The 14,150-nt window shown below is 52.2% G+C and overlaps 1 protein-coding gene across 3 annotated transcripts; it reads right to left on the bottom strand.

Annotated features, from left to right (window-relative positions):
* Nucleotides 1-2,786: 2,786 nt before the first annotated feature.
* Nucleotides 2,787-13,560, bottom strand: CD40 (CD40 molecule). 3 transcript variants are annotated; one of them, XM_068987447.1, is made up of 9 exons: nucleotides 13,472-13,560; nucleotides 10,015-10,093; nucleotides 9,565-9,690; nucleotides 9,148-9,294; nucleotides 8,411-8,504; nucleotides 5,550-5,611; nucleotides 3,691-3,777; nucleotides 3,556-3,584; nucleotides 2,787-3,092 (listed from the first exon to the last, which is right to left on the bottom strand). In XM_068987447.1, exons 1-9 carry the CDS (start codon nucleotides 13,520-13,522, stop codon nucleotides 2,925-2,927), a joined length of 843 nt encoding a protein of 280 aa, XP_068843548.1. In that variant the 5' UTR covers nucleotides 13,523-13,560; the 3' UTR covers nucleotides 2,787-2,924. The 3 variants fall into 3 exon arrangements, with proteins under 3 accessions (XP_068843548.1, XP_068843549.1, XP_068843551.1); XM_068987448.1 differs by lacking the exons at nucleotides 2,787-3,092; nucleotides 3,556-3,584 and having other exon boundaries at nucleotides 3,687-3,793; nucleotides 5,526-5,611; XM_068987450.1 differs by lacking the exons at nucleotides 2,787-3,092; nucleotides 3,556-3,584; nucleotides 5,550-5,611 and having other exon boundaries at nucleotides 3,687-3,777.
* Between the last annotated feature and the right edge of the window lie 590 nt (nucleotides 13,561-14,150).

Raw genomic sequence — 14,150 nt, 5'->3', positions numbered from 1 at the left:
CTCAGATCTGTCCCTCCCAAGGGCAAGGAGGCTGGGGCATTTATTCTCCAACTTTCACTTCTGTTTGTTTGAGAGTATTCAGAGCATTATGTAAGAGATGTGGGTTAAATCCCTGGGTTGGGAAGATCCGCTGGAGGAGGGCCATGGCAACCCACTGTAGTATTCTTGCCTGGAGGGTCCCATGGACAGAGGAACCTGGCGGGCTTACAGTCCACAGGGTCGCAAAGAGTCAGACACGACTGGTGTGACTGAGTGTGCATGCACACATCCAGGGCATTTGCTCGCCCAGCTGCATCTTACCTGCCCTACACCTGCACCAAGCCTGTTTTGAAAACCAGGGAAAGCCCTAAGTGCTTTCCAGAGGAAACCGACTGCTCAGCAAGAAATGTGAACGCCGAGGGTGACCCCTGGACCTGCAGCATCACCTGGGAAACCTGTAGAAATGCACAGTCTTGGGCCGCATCCCAAAGATACTGAATCAGAAACACGGGCGGCGGAGCCCAGCAATCTGTCTTTTATTAATGACAGATCTTATAGGTGGTTCCGATACATGCTCAAGACTGAGAAACAGTGACTAGGAAAGATCAAAGGAGGCATCCATAGCATCTGCCCATTGTATTGCCTCCATTTGCCAGATGAGCAAACTGAGACCCTAAAAAGTGAGCGTGACCTACCCGGGGTCACACCGACCATAGGTGGCAGACTTGGGTCTTTAGTCTCTTTGTGCCTGCCGTACCGTCCTCTACAGAAGTAGCGCTAGCATTTAGACTCTGTTGTTGTTTTAGCCCCAACTGTTTTGCAACCCCACGGACTGTAACCCTCCAGGGTCCTCTGTCCACAAGATTTCCTGGGCAAGAATACATTTCCTTCTCCAGCAGATCTTCCTGACCCAGGGATCAAGCCTTCATCTCCTGCTTGGCAGGCAGATTCTTTACCACCGAGTCACCAGGGCTTCCCTGGACTCTCGCCAGGGGATAAAGGTGAGGCCCAAGGGCTCCCCTCCCCCCACCCGCCACCTCCACCACTTTGCCCTGCTTTCTGAACCAGACGGCTCCCCCTGGTGCCTCCAAATGGTTCTCTCCTGGGAAGCTTGCCAAGCCAGGTGCCCCTCTCCTGGCTCCCAGCTGCCCTCACAGCCTCCAATGGGGACAAGCCCTCTCCACCTGCACCCTCCAGGCAGCAGGACAGGTTGGGAAATCCAAAGCAGCTTCTCCCGGTGGGAGGGGTGGGGGGTGGATCCCTGGGTTAAACCAGCCCAGCCCCATCTTCAGCAGGAGTCTTTGTGCTGGGGTTTTGCAATCCCCTTCCTTCTCCTTCTTGCCCTACAACCTCCCCCCTCCCCTCCCCTCTGCTCCCACTCCATCTGCTGCTCCTCCTGGCTAGGCTCCCCCTCAGTTGGCACAGCAGGGAAAGAGAACAGGACGGTTTATTTTTATCCCCAGATACTGCTTAGGGGGAAGGGGGCAGCATCTGACCGAGAAGCCGTCAGAGGATCCAATGGCATTTGGGATGTCAAAGGAGGTGGGGAGCCCGGGAGCTCCCTGGGAAGGGGCCACAGATCTAGGCTCCAGAGAGCAAGCAGGGCTGGAAAGAGCGGCCCAGGACCAGGAAGGGGCGCTCCGAGGGGCTCCGCTCTGAGCTGCTGTGTGACTATAAGTTACCTCTCTAGGCCTCCATTTCCACCTCCGATAAAGACGTAGGGGGATGCTGGCCCTGCCCGCCCCAAAGGCTATTGTCGAGAATGTGAACCACATGGGGAAACCCCTTTGCAAACAGGGTGCCAAATGTGAGGGCATGTAGAACCCACCCTGGAGAGGCCGTGGCCTGGGGACTTTTCTTATTTACGCTCAGAAAGCACCCTAATTCTGAGAGCCTGACAGCATGTGAAGCAGCTCATGTCACCCAGCGTGTCCACCCCCGCTTTTCTTTTTACATGTTTGATGACTTTTTAATTACATAAGCAGTATGTGAATTCACTCTTCTTTTGGGGGGGGTGGGGGATGAAGCATTATGGGAAAGTCAAACCTTTCTTTAACCAACCCTCCCCCGGACCCTTCTTCCCCCGCTGAGACAGTACAATTCTTCGAGCTGTGCAAGTTCCGTGTGTCCTTCCAGGGCCCCGTCTATGCCCACATATATAACACTCTGTGTTTATGCATGTATCTGTAGGTGATATGTCATATTGTTTGGGGTTGTGTGTGCGTGCTCAGTCATGTCCCACTCTTTGCAACCCCATGGACTGTAGCCCACCAAGCTCCTCTGTCCATGGACTTCTCCAGGCAAGAACACTGGAGTGAGCGGGTTGCCATTTCCTCCTTCAGGGGATCGTCCCAGGGGTTGAACCCACATCTCGTGCATCTCCTGCATTGGAAGGTGGATGCTTTAGCACTGAGCCTCCTGGTTTGGGTTCCTGCTGCTGCTGCTGCTGCTGCTAAGTCGCTTCAGTCGTGTCCGACTCTGTGCTTTAAAAAAAAGTTTCTGTGCCCACCATTCTGCAACCTACTTTTCCCCCCATGACAGTGTTTTTAAGATCTGTTGCATAAATATATTACAATTTTATTTAACCAGTCCCCTGGTGATGGACAGTTAAGCAGTTTCCAGTTGCTCACTGTCACAAACAATACTGCGATGCATATCCATGTATCTGCCTCCTGGGCTCAGAGCAGCCACCGAATGACATCTGTCAGCAATGAACAGCTCGCTGGGGTGGAAGGTCTGATGGATATTATTGTATGTCCTCCCCAAAGTTTTGTTACCATCGTTAAAAGCAGGTTGGGAGATTGAACGGGCTCCAGGGCTGGGGTGAAAGGCGCCCCAAGGTGAACTGTTTCTGGGCTGCAGGGCGGCTGTCGCCCTCCCCCGCAGCAGCAGCCCCGGTTCGTGTCCATGGGCCCGGCTGTCACGCCCCCCGGGCGCCTGCGGCCTCATTCTCGCTCCTGCACGGAGATGCGGCTCTCTTTGCCGTCCTCCTGGGCCACCGGCTGACACCAGCATAAGGTCTCCTGCACCGGAGGAGGCGGGTGGGGGCCGGGAAAATCCTCCGGATCAATCGTCTCCACGGGATCCTGTCTTTCAGCCGTAGGGTGCAGGGCCTGGAGAGACAAGGCTTGGTGTTGCCCCTAGCAACACTTCCGACCGCTTCCCTGGAAGCCATCCCACCCCTCGCCCCTTTTCCCTTTCCCAAATCAAGGGTCAGTGCTGATTTCATGGGTGCGTCCTGCCCCCTGCTGGCCACAGCAAGGGCGTTACGAAGCTTCCGTAAGGGGAGCCCGCGGGTTAAGGAAATGTTCCTCTATCACCCACTCCTAGATCCCACACCAAGGCTCGGAAGATGCTGCTCTCCCAGGAAAGAAGAGTAAATGTCAGACTTTGCCAGTGGTGCTGGGGAAGCTCTGGGGGAAGGTGAGCTTGGGAGAAGAGAAAAGGAGAAAAGGGGAGAAGCCCCAAGCCCAGAGGAGGGGGAGGGGACTGGCCCTGCCTCAATTTTGTTGCCATATAGGCAACAATGAATCAGTCTTCCTTTCCTGTCTTAGACTGTCCCCCTGGGTGACCTACCTTAGCCTGCCGCTTCTTGGTCATGTTCCCTAGAGAGAAAAAAAAAAGGATGAGGAGTCGGCAAGGCCAGATAAGGAAACAGGTGACCTGCCAACTGTCCCTCCTGCCCCATCACCTCCCCACCTGGGGACTCACTGATACAGGCAGATACCAACAGGACAGCAAACAGGACTCCCATCGTGATGGGGATCGCCACCAGGGTCCTCATCCGACTCTGGAAACCTGGGGAGAGCAAGACTTCAGCCATGGCTCCCCAACCTTTTGCCCAAAGCTGCTGTGCTTTGCTGGACTCTCAAATCCTTCTGTGTCTAAGCTCGTCTATATCAGAAATTTCAAACACATGGCCCCTAGTAGAAGTGTGACCAGCAGATGTCTTTAGTGTGATTGGCATGTGTGTGTGTCTGTGTGTGTGTTTTAATTTATAATATTTGCCAACATTTTAAAATTGGGAGATTGCACATTTAAAATGTAGGTATCTGATTTCTCTTACAAATTTGGAAGATCCAGCCCCAGTGGGCCAGCAGCCCACCTGCCATTCATGGGCCAGAACTGAGTGGTGAAAGTTGCCGCTACCAGCTCACCACACTTCCCACCCCTCCCTACTTTGTCCCTTATTGGCCCAGCCTCATTTATCTCTGCACCTTTGTCTTTGTTATAGAAGAATGGAGGGGAAGGAAAAGTGTTTCTTGTGCCTAAGTCTCTATTCTATATGGGAAACTGGAAAAAAAGACCAGAGGTGTGGTAAGGACTAAAGTAAGACCAGTAAAGCACTGCCTTAGGACAAAACTGAAGGGGACACCCAAAAGCTCAGTAATCAAGATAAGTCGTATTTTTTGGCCACGCCACACAGAATATGGGATCTTAGTTCCCTGGCCAGGGATCAAACCCGTGTCTGCAGCATAGGAAGTGCAGAATCTTAACCACTGGGCTGCCAGGGAAGTCCCAAATAAGTCATATTTTAATGTCATGTTTTGAAAAATTATATCAGCAAACTCTGGACCACCGGCCAGCTGCCTGTTTTTAAATAAAGTTTTATTGGAACTGGAGTCGGGATTACAGTGAGGCAAGTGAGGCTGGGTTGTACAAATACAGGGTTGGAGCCTGTCTTTATTTAAACTGTTGCTATTCTATCTGTTATGGAAGCAGTTTGGAATTGTGGCAACCTAGCTCTGCCGCTTATCTGTGGAGCCTGGGCAAGTCACTCCCTCTCTCTTTGGAGGCGCCGCCTCAGTAATTCACAGTAATTTTTGTTTTAAGTATTGCCTCAAATATCTATCTTGATGACAGCATTTTTCTGGTGCCCCCTTAAATATTGTGCCCAAGGCAAGTGCCTCCCTCCCCTCACCCCAGTCCCAAGCTTGCCAAGAGGAAAGTGAATTTTAAGGAAAAGCAGAGTGCCTTTCTCTTACCCCTGATCTTTTCCCCTCATTAACTGGATCCTGCCTAATCTCTATAGTTATTTGAGTCTGTAATCTGAGCTGTGAGTCACCTCCTCATTCTAAGATCACAACTGAGGGCCCTGGTGGCCTAGAGGTTAGGGTTCCGGGCTTTCACTGCTATGGCCAGGATTCAGTTCTTGGTCAGGGAACTGAGATTCTGCAAGCCATGTGGCGCAGCCAAAACAAAAAACAAAAAAAACTGAGCCTGAGAGGAACCAGTGTCACACACGCTGGGCCTCCGTGTGCAGGGCGGCAGAAGAGCTCCAAGGGCGCCTCCAAAATGCCTGCCCCCACACCGGGGACTTACACTGCCCTATTAGGGGAGGCGGTGTTTTCCCATCTTACAGATGAAGAAACTGAGGCTGAGAGAGAGGGAGTGACTTGCCCAGGCGCCACAGGTAAGTGGCAGAGCTAGGCTGCCACAGTTCCAAACTGCCTCCTCCTCTTGCTTGAGCCCCCCTCCCTCTTTCCCCACCAGTGCTTCCGGGTGCCCCAGTCTCCCCCTCAGCTCCCCGCCTCCTTAGCCTGCCGCGGGGCCCACTCTCCAGGACTTACCGCAGACAGCGTCTGTCTTATTCGTCCCCACGTGTTGCTCCACCAGGCCTTTTCTCTCGCAGCTGTGTACAGATGTGTATGCACATGCAGACACACACACAGAGAAAGAGAAACTAAGTTTCGGCACTCATGAGATTTCCAGCCCCAGAGGGAGACAGCCAGCCCCCAACGGAGCATATGTGATGTGCGCCCTCCTGCGTGGCTTGTTACGGGGATGACACAGACTGTTCATACAGAACTCGCGAGTACAGAGGAAAGACAATGGGAAACCGTGAAGGAGTGAGGATAGGGAAGCCTCTGACGAGTGCCACGTGCCTGTGAACTGGGCATGGTTCAGGGTAGACGAGGCAGAATCCACAGTGACTGGGATGCAAGGACGAGGGGGCACTGCTCAAATTTGGCACCACTGATGTCTGGGGGCCACATAATTTTTCTTCTGTGGTGCGGACTGTCCTGAATACCGTAGGATGTTTAGCAGCGTCCCTGGCCTCTACCCACTAGAGGCCAGCAGCATCCTCCTCCCCAGTCGTGAGAACCAAAATATCTCCAGATATTGTCATGTGTCCCCTGGGGGAGAAAACTGCTCAGTTGAGAATCTCTGGTTTGAGAGTCATCCAGAAAGACTTCCCTGGGGAAGTCAGATCTCAGTGGGCCCTTGAGGAATGTAAAATTTAGAACATCAGTATATTTAGGGCGCGCCAGGCGGCTCAGCGGTAAAGAATCCACCTGTAATGCAAGAGACTCAGGTTCAGTCCCTGGGTGGAGAAGACCCTCTGGAGAAGGAAATGGCAACCCACTCCAGTATTCTTGTCTGGGAAATCCCATGGATAGAGGAGCCTGGTGGGCTACAGGCTGTGGGCTGCAGAGGAGTCGGACACAACTTAGCGACTGAACAACAATAACACCATATTCTCTTTAAGCAGGACAACATGATACGAAGGATTAGGTGGGTGATGAGCCAGATGGTATAAGGAAACTCTGGAAAACTGGATCTTTAGAACCAGGTCACTAATCAGCCATGAAGTTTTCAACTGGATTCAGCTGGTGGGTCGCATCAGCATCCAACCAGATGACTAAAGCTGCTAGAGGATTTAATAGCCAAAGATCTCCCAGGAGGAGAAATGACAGAAAAAATGGCTTGCCAGGAGATGATGAAGACTTGGACCAAGGTGGTTCCCAGGAGGAATGGAAAGGGATGGACAGAGAAGGACATCACAAAGGACAAAACATCTAACACAGGAAAAAGAGAAGCTTCAAAGAAAACACATATAAGAGAAGAGTGCTTAAGAGTTTTTGAAACACATTTACATGTCTTTTCCTCTACCCTTGTGAAATGAAGGTCATTCTCATTTTCCAAATGAGGACACCAAGGCTCAGATGAGGGTCCCAGTCGCAGGCGGTCATACCCTTTCTAAGCTGAGTGAGTTTGGAACCCAGTGCTTTGGTTCTACCAAACCAAGTTGCCTCCCTTTCCCAGTCAACATTTATCAGTAAAGATTTATTGAGCACCTACTATGCAGCAGATGCTGTTTGGAGCATAAGGGATACATCCATGGAAGAAGAAAAGATCGTCTCTATAGCTCAGGAGTTTGCCACCTACTGGAGACTTGTAGACAGTAAACAAGGTATATACGGGATGCTACTATTTGTGTGAAAGATCCGTTTGCACGTGTATGCCTTTGTTTGTTTGTGCAGAGAATCTCTAGAAGGACACGTGTGGTCCAGCGGCTGCAGGATGGCTGAGGGTGACGAGGGGACGTATCACTACTGGCCCTTTTATGCCTCCTGTCCTCATGCCTGTCTTACTCATTTTTTCAAATTAAATATTAAAAAAAAAAAAACAGCAACTTAATCAGGCGTGTGCTTAAGCGTATTCCAGGCAGAAGAGTTTAATGCAAGAGAACAAACAGTGTGTTGAGGGAATTGCAAGCAACATGATGTCATGAAGAGATCAAGAGATGGAGTTGGGAGGTCGGAGGCTGTGCAGAGGAGTCAGGGTTTCATCCCAAAGGCGCAGAGAGCCGCAGAGCATTTTAAACAGGGAGTGCTGTGCTCCGAAGAGAACAGTGGAAAGCTTACTTTGGCAAAGGGATGGAGAACAAGCTGAAAGGGAGAAGCTAGAGGCAGGGAGGCCAGTGAGGAGGCTACAGCATCAGCCAGACCACAGTGATGAGGTCCAAACCAAGGTGGTGACAGGGGAGATTAGAGAGAAGAAGGAAGAGTCCCAAAACATTTGGAAGGTTAGACAGACAGGACTTAGTGACTGACTGGGGGAGACGGAGGGGGACCCTGCAACAGGTGCCCAGAGGCATGTTTGCGCCCATCACAGCGGGTGAAGGGAGCAGGCAGGTGCCCGTGGCTCACCTCCGAGGAGGTGTACCCTCGGCAGGTAGATATGACAGTCTGGGACCTAGGAGACAAATCTAGACAGATGGTGATGGGGAACGATCAAAGGAGGATAGTAGCCAAAGCCACGGATGTGGAAAAGCTGGTCCAGGGGAGGTGGGCAAAGTGAGGGGAGACTAGAGCCTAGAACAGAGGCCTAGAAAACCAGTTCAGGAGGAGGAAGGGGGGGCTGAGAGGGGTACAAGGAAAGGAAGAGAGGCGTCACTGTGCCCCCACAGAGGGAGAATTTCACCAAAGATCAGAGAGCAGCGGTGTCTATTACCACCAAGAGAGAGCAGGCAGGAAACGCCGAAAGTGTCTTTCTGGTTGGCCGTGGGATCCCTCGAGACATTCTAGAGGTGTGTGAGTGTGTGTGGACGTGGGGGGCGGGGACCGAAGGACTGGTGGCCAGAGAGAAGGGAAGCGGGTCCCATGCCCCTTTTCGGGCAGGAAACACAAGGGATGAGTCCTTATACCTTGTCCAAGGGTGACACTTTTCAAAAGCAGATGACACATTGGAGAAGAAGCCGACCGGGCAGGGTTCACAGATGGTATCCAAAACCCCTGTAGCTGAGGGGGAAGAGGAGGCATTAATCATTACAGTGGAGCCCCTGTCTGGCTGTCAGGGGGACCGGTGGGCAGGCAGGACCAGACGAGTATCCTGCTTCAAAGCACTTCTCCCCACAGCACACACCTTCCCTTGAGGCAGGCAGCCCCTAAGGAGGCTTCCCCCACGGCCCTCCCGAGGCTGATGCCCACGGTGGGAGGCAGAAGGCTAAGATTCCATTTCCAACCCACTATTGCGGAGATACAGAGAAGGCAGCAGCGCCCTGCTCCAGTACTCTTGCCTGGAAAATCCCATGGGTGGAGGAGCCCGGTGGGCTACAGTCCATGGGGTCGCAAAGAGTCTGACACAACTGAGCGACTTCACTTTCACTTTTCACTTTCATGCATTGGAGGAGGAAATGGCAACCCACTCCAGCGTTCTTGCCTGGAGAATCCCAGGGACGGGGGAGCCTCGTGGGCTGCCGTCTTTGGGCTCGCACTGAGTCGGACACGACTGAAGCGACTTAGCAGCAGCAGCATGGTGGAGATATCAACGTAGGCTGGTCTCTCCGCCTCTGGGGCAGAGTGACCACTGCCCAGCCCCTCTCCTTGGGCCCTTGCCTCCTCTCTCCTGCCTCTAGAGCTGATTCCCAGACAGGCCACTTACCGATCTGCTTGACCCCAAAGCCAGGGAGACACAAGCTGTGGGGCGTGCAACTTTCGCAGGTGTGACTGGTACAGTGTTGGCCTTCATCACATACGCAAGTGGTGTCTGTATTCAAGGTGCCCTCGCTCTGGATCCGGAGCCCTAGGTCTGTGCAGAGACAGGAAGGAAGGATGGGAACCCCTTACCGGCCTTGATCCAGGGGCCCCTGATCTTCATATTTCCTGTTCTTTTCTTTTAGACCCTCTTCCTAGCAGGGACGACAATCAAATTAGGTAACAACCAAGACAACCCAGACTCTAACCAATCAGAACAGACCCTGGCTATTAAAATTAAAAAAGCCAGGATGGCTGTACTGTCAGGAATGAGCTGGACTGTCAGCCTGACTCCCAAGGGCCCCTTTCCCCGCAGCCCACGCACTGGGGTTGCAGTATCTGTGCTCGTGACAGTATTTCTCTCTGTTCCAGGTGGACAGGAATTCGCCTTTACCGCAGGACTGGCATTCTGTTTTGCTGACCTCTGTGCAGTCGTTCAGCAGTTTCTGTCCTGGAAAATATCCGGAAATGAGGGCGCTCCAGGCAACCCAATGAGTCAGACACTTAACTGAAAAGTGGAAAGGCTGGGCTTTAGGGAGGGGGCTTCAAAGAGGGCAGTCCCAGACCCTTCTAGCCTTCATACTCTGGTATAGGACGCAGAAGAGACAGGAACCCTAGTTCTGGGTCGGCAGAAAGGAAGCTCAGAACATCCTGGGGCAGGGACAGGGAATCCCAGGGGTCATTTAAGACACAAGCTTATCATTGACACATGAGATCTGCATGTGCCAGCAGACCAAGACAGGTCCCACGTGGGGCTAGAGGGTCGGCGTCTCACCTGGCGGGCACAAATCACAGCAAAGATTGTTCACTGGGTATTGCTTCTCTTCGCAGGCAGTGGCTGGTTCTGGGTGGACCTAAAAAAAGAATTGGGTGATTTGAAGGGATCTTGAAATCTCAGATGTAGCCTCCTTGGCAGACAGGTGCAAATCGGCCAGGACAGAGGTTAGAACCAAAGTGGAAGTACAAAGCAGAAAAACGGGGCCTGTGTGTTATATGTTACATTTGTTTTTAACTAAACTGCCAACTAGTATGATGACAAAGGTACCCAGAGAATTACTCTGATATTTTACAAAGTAATTGCACTGTTAACTCACAGTATTCATTGCACTAAACAGATCTTCCTTTTGGCTTGAGGGCTGAGTCTTTCCTCTCCCCAGCAACCCAAGAGCACATGAGGACTCCAGCATCTACCCTGGAGTCCTGAAGCTGGCTGACTCCAGCTGGTCCTAGCCCAAATGGGGGCTATATTTAGCATTTGGCCTCTTCCTTCTATTCTTTTGCTCCCCACCCTCTTCCCCTCTCCGAGCCTCGTCATGTTTTCTCCCTTCACCCTCTCATCATCTGATCATCCAACCCCTCCGTCACGAAATACAGGATGGAGCAGCTGGAAGCATAAAATCCAACTCTTTCACTTCACACGTGGTAAGACTGGGGACCAGAAAGGCCGATTCACTTGCCCAAGGTCACACAGTGATAGAATCCGAATGAGAACTCGGGTCTCAATACTCCCTCTCTCCATCAGCGTGGGTCTCCTGCATTATTGTCACTACATCCAGGTACCACCCATGCTATTCATCACTTCTTGTTCATTTAAATACATTTATTTTCAAGGTAAACCTCACAGCATTGCCATGAGAGCAAAACTAGTATCACTTCTCATAAATAAAAGGCAACCCTAAAAATAAATTCAGCAGAAACAAAACAATGTCATTAAACCATAGCTGGTTGCTTTGCTTACTGACAGCCCTCTACCCCAGGCCTGCTCCTGATTTTTGTTTTAAAAGGAGGATTAGAAGGCATTTGAGAGGTATTAACTATATTCTAGCTCCAGCGACTTCCTTCTTGAAAAATGAAAAGGATTTTAAATAGAACTGCAAAGTGAATCTATGTTGTTAATTCTACATCCGCATGGGGTTGCAGAAGAGTTGACATGACTTAGCAACTTCACAACAGCAACCCCATGCTCTCTAAAATCATCTCACACTTTGGGAACAGCCAGTGAAAAGAACAGTTTTAAGGGTCAAACAGCTTAAAGCTCCAGTCTTGACTTTGTAACACTTAACTAATTGTTTTGCCTCTCTTATCCTCAGTTTCTACAACTCTAAAATGGGAGAAATAATGCCTGCCTCACAGATTAGGACTTCCTAGGTGGCCCCAGTGGTTAAGAACCCGCCTCCCAATACAGGAGACATAAGAGACATGGGTTTGATCCCTGGGTCAGGAAGACCCTCTGGAGGAGGATATGGCAGCTCACTCCAGTTTTCTTGCCTGGAGAATCCCATGGACAGAGCCCTGGAGGGCTACAATCCATGGTGTCACAAGAGTTGACTGAAGCAATTTAGAATGCACGCATGCACAGATTAGGTTGTGAAGATGAGAAAGAATGGATGAATATGGCCTGGTATAGTGTCCAGAACATAGGAGGTGCTCATTAAATGGCACTTTTAATTATCATACATACATAAGTATCTGCTGGGTTGCCCAGCACTCTGGCTACCAGGAACCTACCTAATTAGTGGTTCTCATTCAACTTGGGGCGGGGGAGGGGGGGGCGTGAATTACTTACAGAAGTGCATCTTATCCCAAGCAGGGAAGGAAAGAGCAAAAGTTACTGCTCCCGCCATCACATCACAACACACCATCCTGTGAACGTTCTCCCCACAAGCCCATGGACCTTCCCCCCACACTCCCAGGGCAGCAAAAGTCCTCTATGCCATTTTCAAACATATGAGACATATAGCCCCTCCTCTGAAAATGCGTCAAATCCCCAGTTCCCACTTCACAGTTTCAACCCTTTGGACATGGTAGCTCAGGACCAAGGCTTGGAGACTCTCACCATCTGAGAGGCTGGCTCAGAAATCAGGCAGATGTACATTTATTGGCAGGTTCCACCTAGCTAAGTGGATTGGGGCAAGCCATTTTCTCTCTCTGAGCCTGAGTTTGCTCATCTGTATAATGGGGGAGTTGGAAGAAATCAGACCAAGAATGCATGTAAAGTATTTTGCTCAGAGCCTGACACACAGGAAGCTCTCAGTAAATAGCCTCAGATATTGTTGTCACACCCTAGTCTCCACCTGGAGCTAAAATTGGGACTTCGCTCTTAAGAAGCCCAGACCACCTTTCACCCTATCCCCGCTGGCTTTTCCTCCACTTCTCCTCCAAGAGCCCCCTTCCTGCCCCCTTTCTCGCTAAGAGCCATTGCTTACAGTGAAAATGAAAGTGCTGGGGCCAGAGTAGCTTCCCCACAGCACCTCTCCCCTTGCTGCTGACCCCCTACTTCATGGGTCATTCCTGCCCTGCCTTCATGCCAGAAAGTACAGCCCTTGAAAGTTAGGGGGAGACCAGAGGGGTGGGGATGACAGTGTCAGGTACTTGGGGGATTCCCAGCCTCCTGAATGAGGAACTACAAAAATACATTTAAACTAGAAGCGAGTCAAGTGTGGAACTCTGAAAATCCCGGAGATATGCTTGGTTGGGCATATCTGAGCCCTTCTGGCACCTGGAGAAACCTCAGCTGGTCTCCCAGCCCTTTCATGGTCCCATGAACTGTTCAGGTCCCCCAAGAGTCCCCTATGTCATCTTAAATTCAGGAGGCAGGGTCACAGCCTTGGGTATTCCTCCTATGCTGGGGGTAGGGGAAGATCACCAGGATTTGGTTCTGGAGTGGGAACGTTAAAAACTCCTTGCCTTCTCAGAGAAGCACCTGGGCCACTGCCCTCATCCCATGCTCCCGCAAGATGTCCTGGAAGAAGGCCACCCCAGCTGGCAAGGAGGTGATAACCACTCACAGAGGCTGGCATCTATCCACAATGGGAAAGAGACAGGAAACTGGCCAAACCCGCCCCTTCCCTTGGCTGGCCTCCCTCTCACTTCTGAAACCCCTCACCGTCTCTTTCGGGCCAGCCTTCGGGGCAGACCCAGACTCCAGGTCTTTGACCAGATAAAGGCTTAAAGCTGCCGAAACCCCCAACCTCATCTGCGCTGCCTAGGCGTTTCCTGCGGCGACCCCACTAGGCACCTTCTGTGGGCCAGCTGGGACCCCCACCCCTGCCTGGGAGGAGAGAGAAACAGCCCATCTCATTCAGCCATGACCCCGGTACCCTACCCAGCTTCCACACCCCCACCGCAAAATCAGCTCAGAAGGTCCCCTGCCCCAAGTATCGCTTCTTTTCCCATTCCATACTCTCTAATCTCAAATTCCCGCCTCTGGTCGGAACGGAATTTCAACTTACGGCGGTCAGAAAGAAGCCCCAGCAGAGACACTGCAGTGGCAAACGAACCATGGCGAGGTGAGAAACGGCGGCCGGAGGAGAGCGCGCCGGGACTTAGGCGCTTCCAGTTCCCCTGTCCTGGCCCGGGGTCCCGCCCAGGAAAGAAGCGGGGTCTTCGGGGACCAATCGCAGCCAGCCTCGCTGGCGGAGGGGCGGAGCTCCCGGAGACACACCTCCCTGGGATTTCCCCCAGGACATTCCCGGGGAGTCTAATTCCCCAAGGAGTTTAGGGACGCGCTTTGGGGAAGGAAGCGGGGAGAAAGGGGGAAAGGGTGGTTCCAAGGGGAGCTCTTCATGGGAACCCCCCCTCCCCGCGGCCCCTAGGACTACAAAGGCCGAACAGGAGGGAGACAGCCGCTTTCTGGGGACGGGGATGAGGAGTTGGGAGAGAGGCGAAGGGAGTGGAGAGAGATCCCTATGGGTGTTAAGACTCCTCCACCACCCCCCCCCCCGCCCCGTTCTTCCCCGCCGCCTCCGGCAATCCCAGCGGAACCGAAAGTGTCGAACGCCGCGGATGAAGAGGCCTAAGGAAGTTCCCAGAAAACGGGAAGACCACGGCTGGGTGGTGGAAGGAGGTTTGGAGGGGGCGGGGCGGGGGGGGGGGCTTTCAAGGAAAAGAGTTTCCCAACTTACAGTTTCG

This window comes from Capricornis sumatraensis, chromosome 15, assembly GCF_032405125.1.
Source record: "Capricornis sumatraensis isolate serow.1 chromosome 15, serow.2, whole genome shotgun sequence".
In the NCBI taxonomy this organism is placed as follows: Eukaryota; Metazoa; Chordata; class Mammalia; order Artiodactyla; family Bovidae; genus Capricornis; species Capricornis sumatraensis.
Note: the sequence above shows the minus strand (reverse complement) of the source record. Positions and strands in the feature narration are given on the sequence as shown.

Bases quoted from the DNA above. Each gene is read 5' to 3' on its own strand.
- CD40 (XM_068987447.1), bottom strand. From the start codon at position 13,522: ATGGTTCGTTTGCCACTGCAGTGTCTCTGCTGGGGCTTCTTTCTGACC. The intron at 9,295-9,564 runs GTGCGTGGGCTG...GTCTCTGCACAG, and splicing joins GCACAGATACTGCAACCCCA to ACCTAGGGCTCCGGATCCAG. The intron at 5,612-8,410 runs GTATAAGGACTC...ATCTGTACACAG, and splicing joins AAGTGTCACCCTTGGACAAG to CTGCGAGAGAAAAGGCCTGG.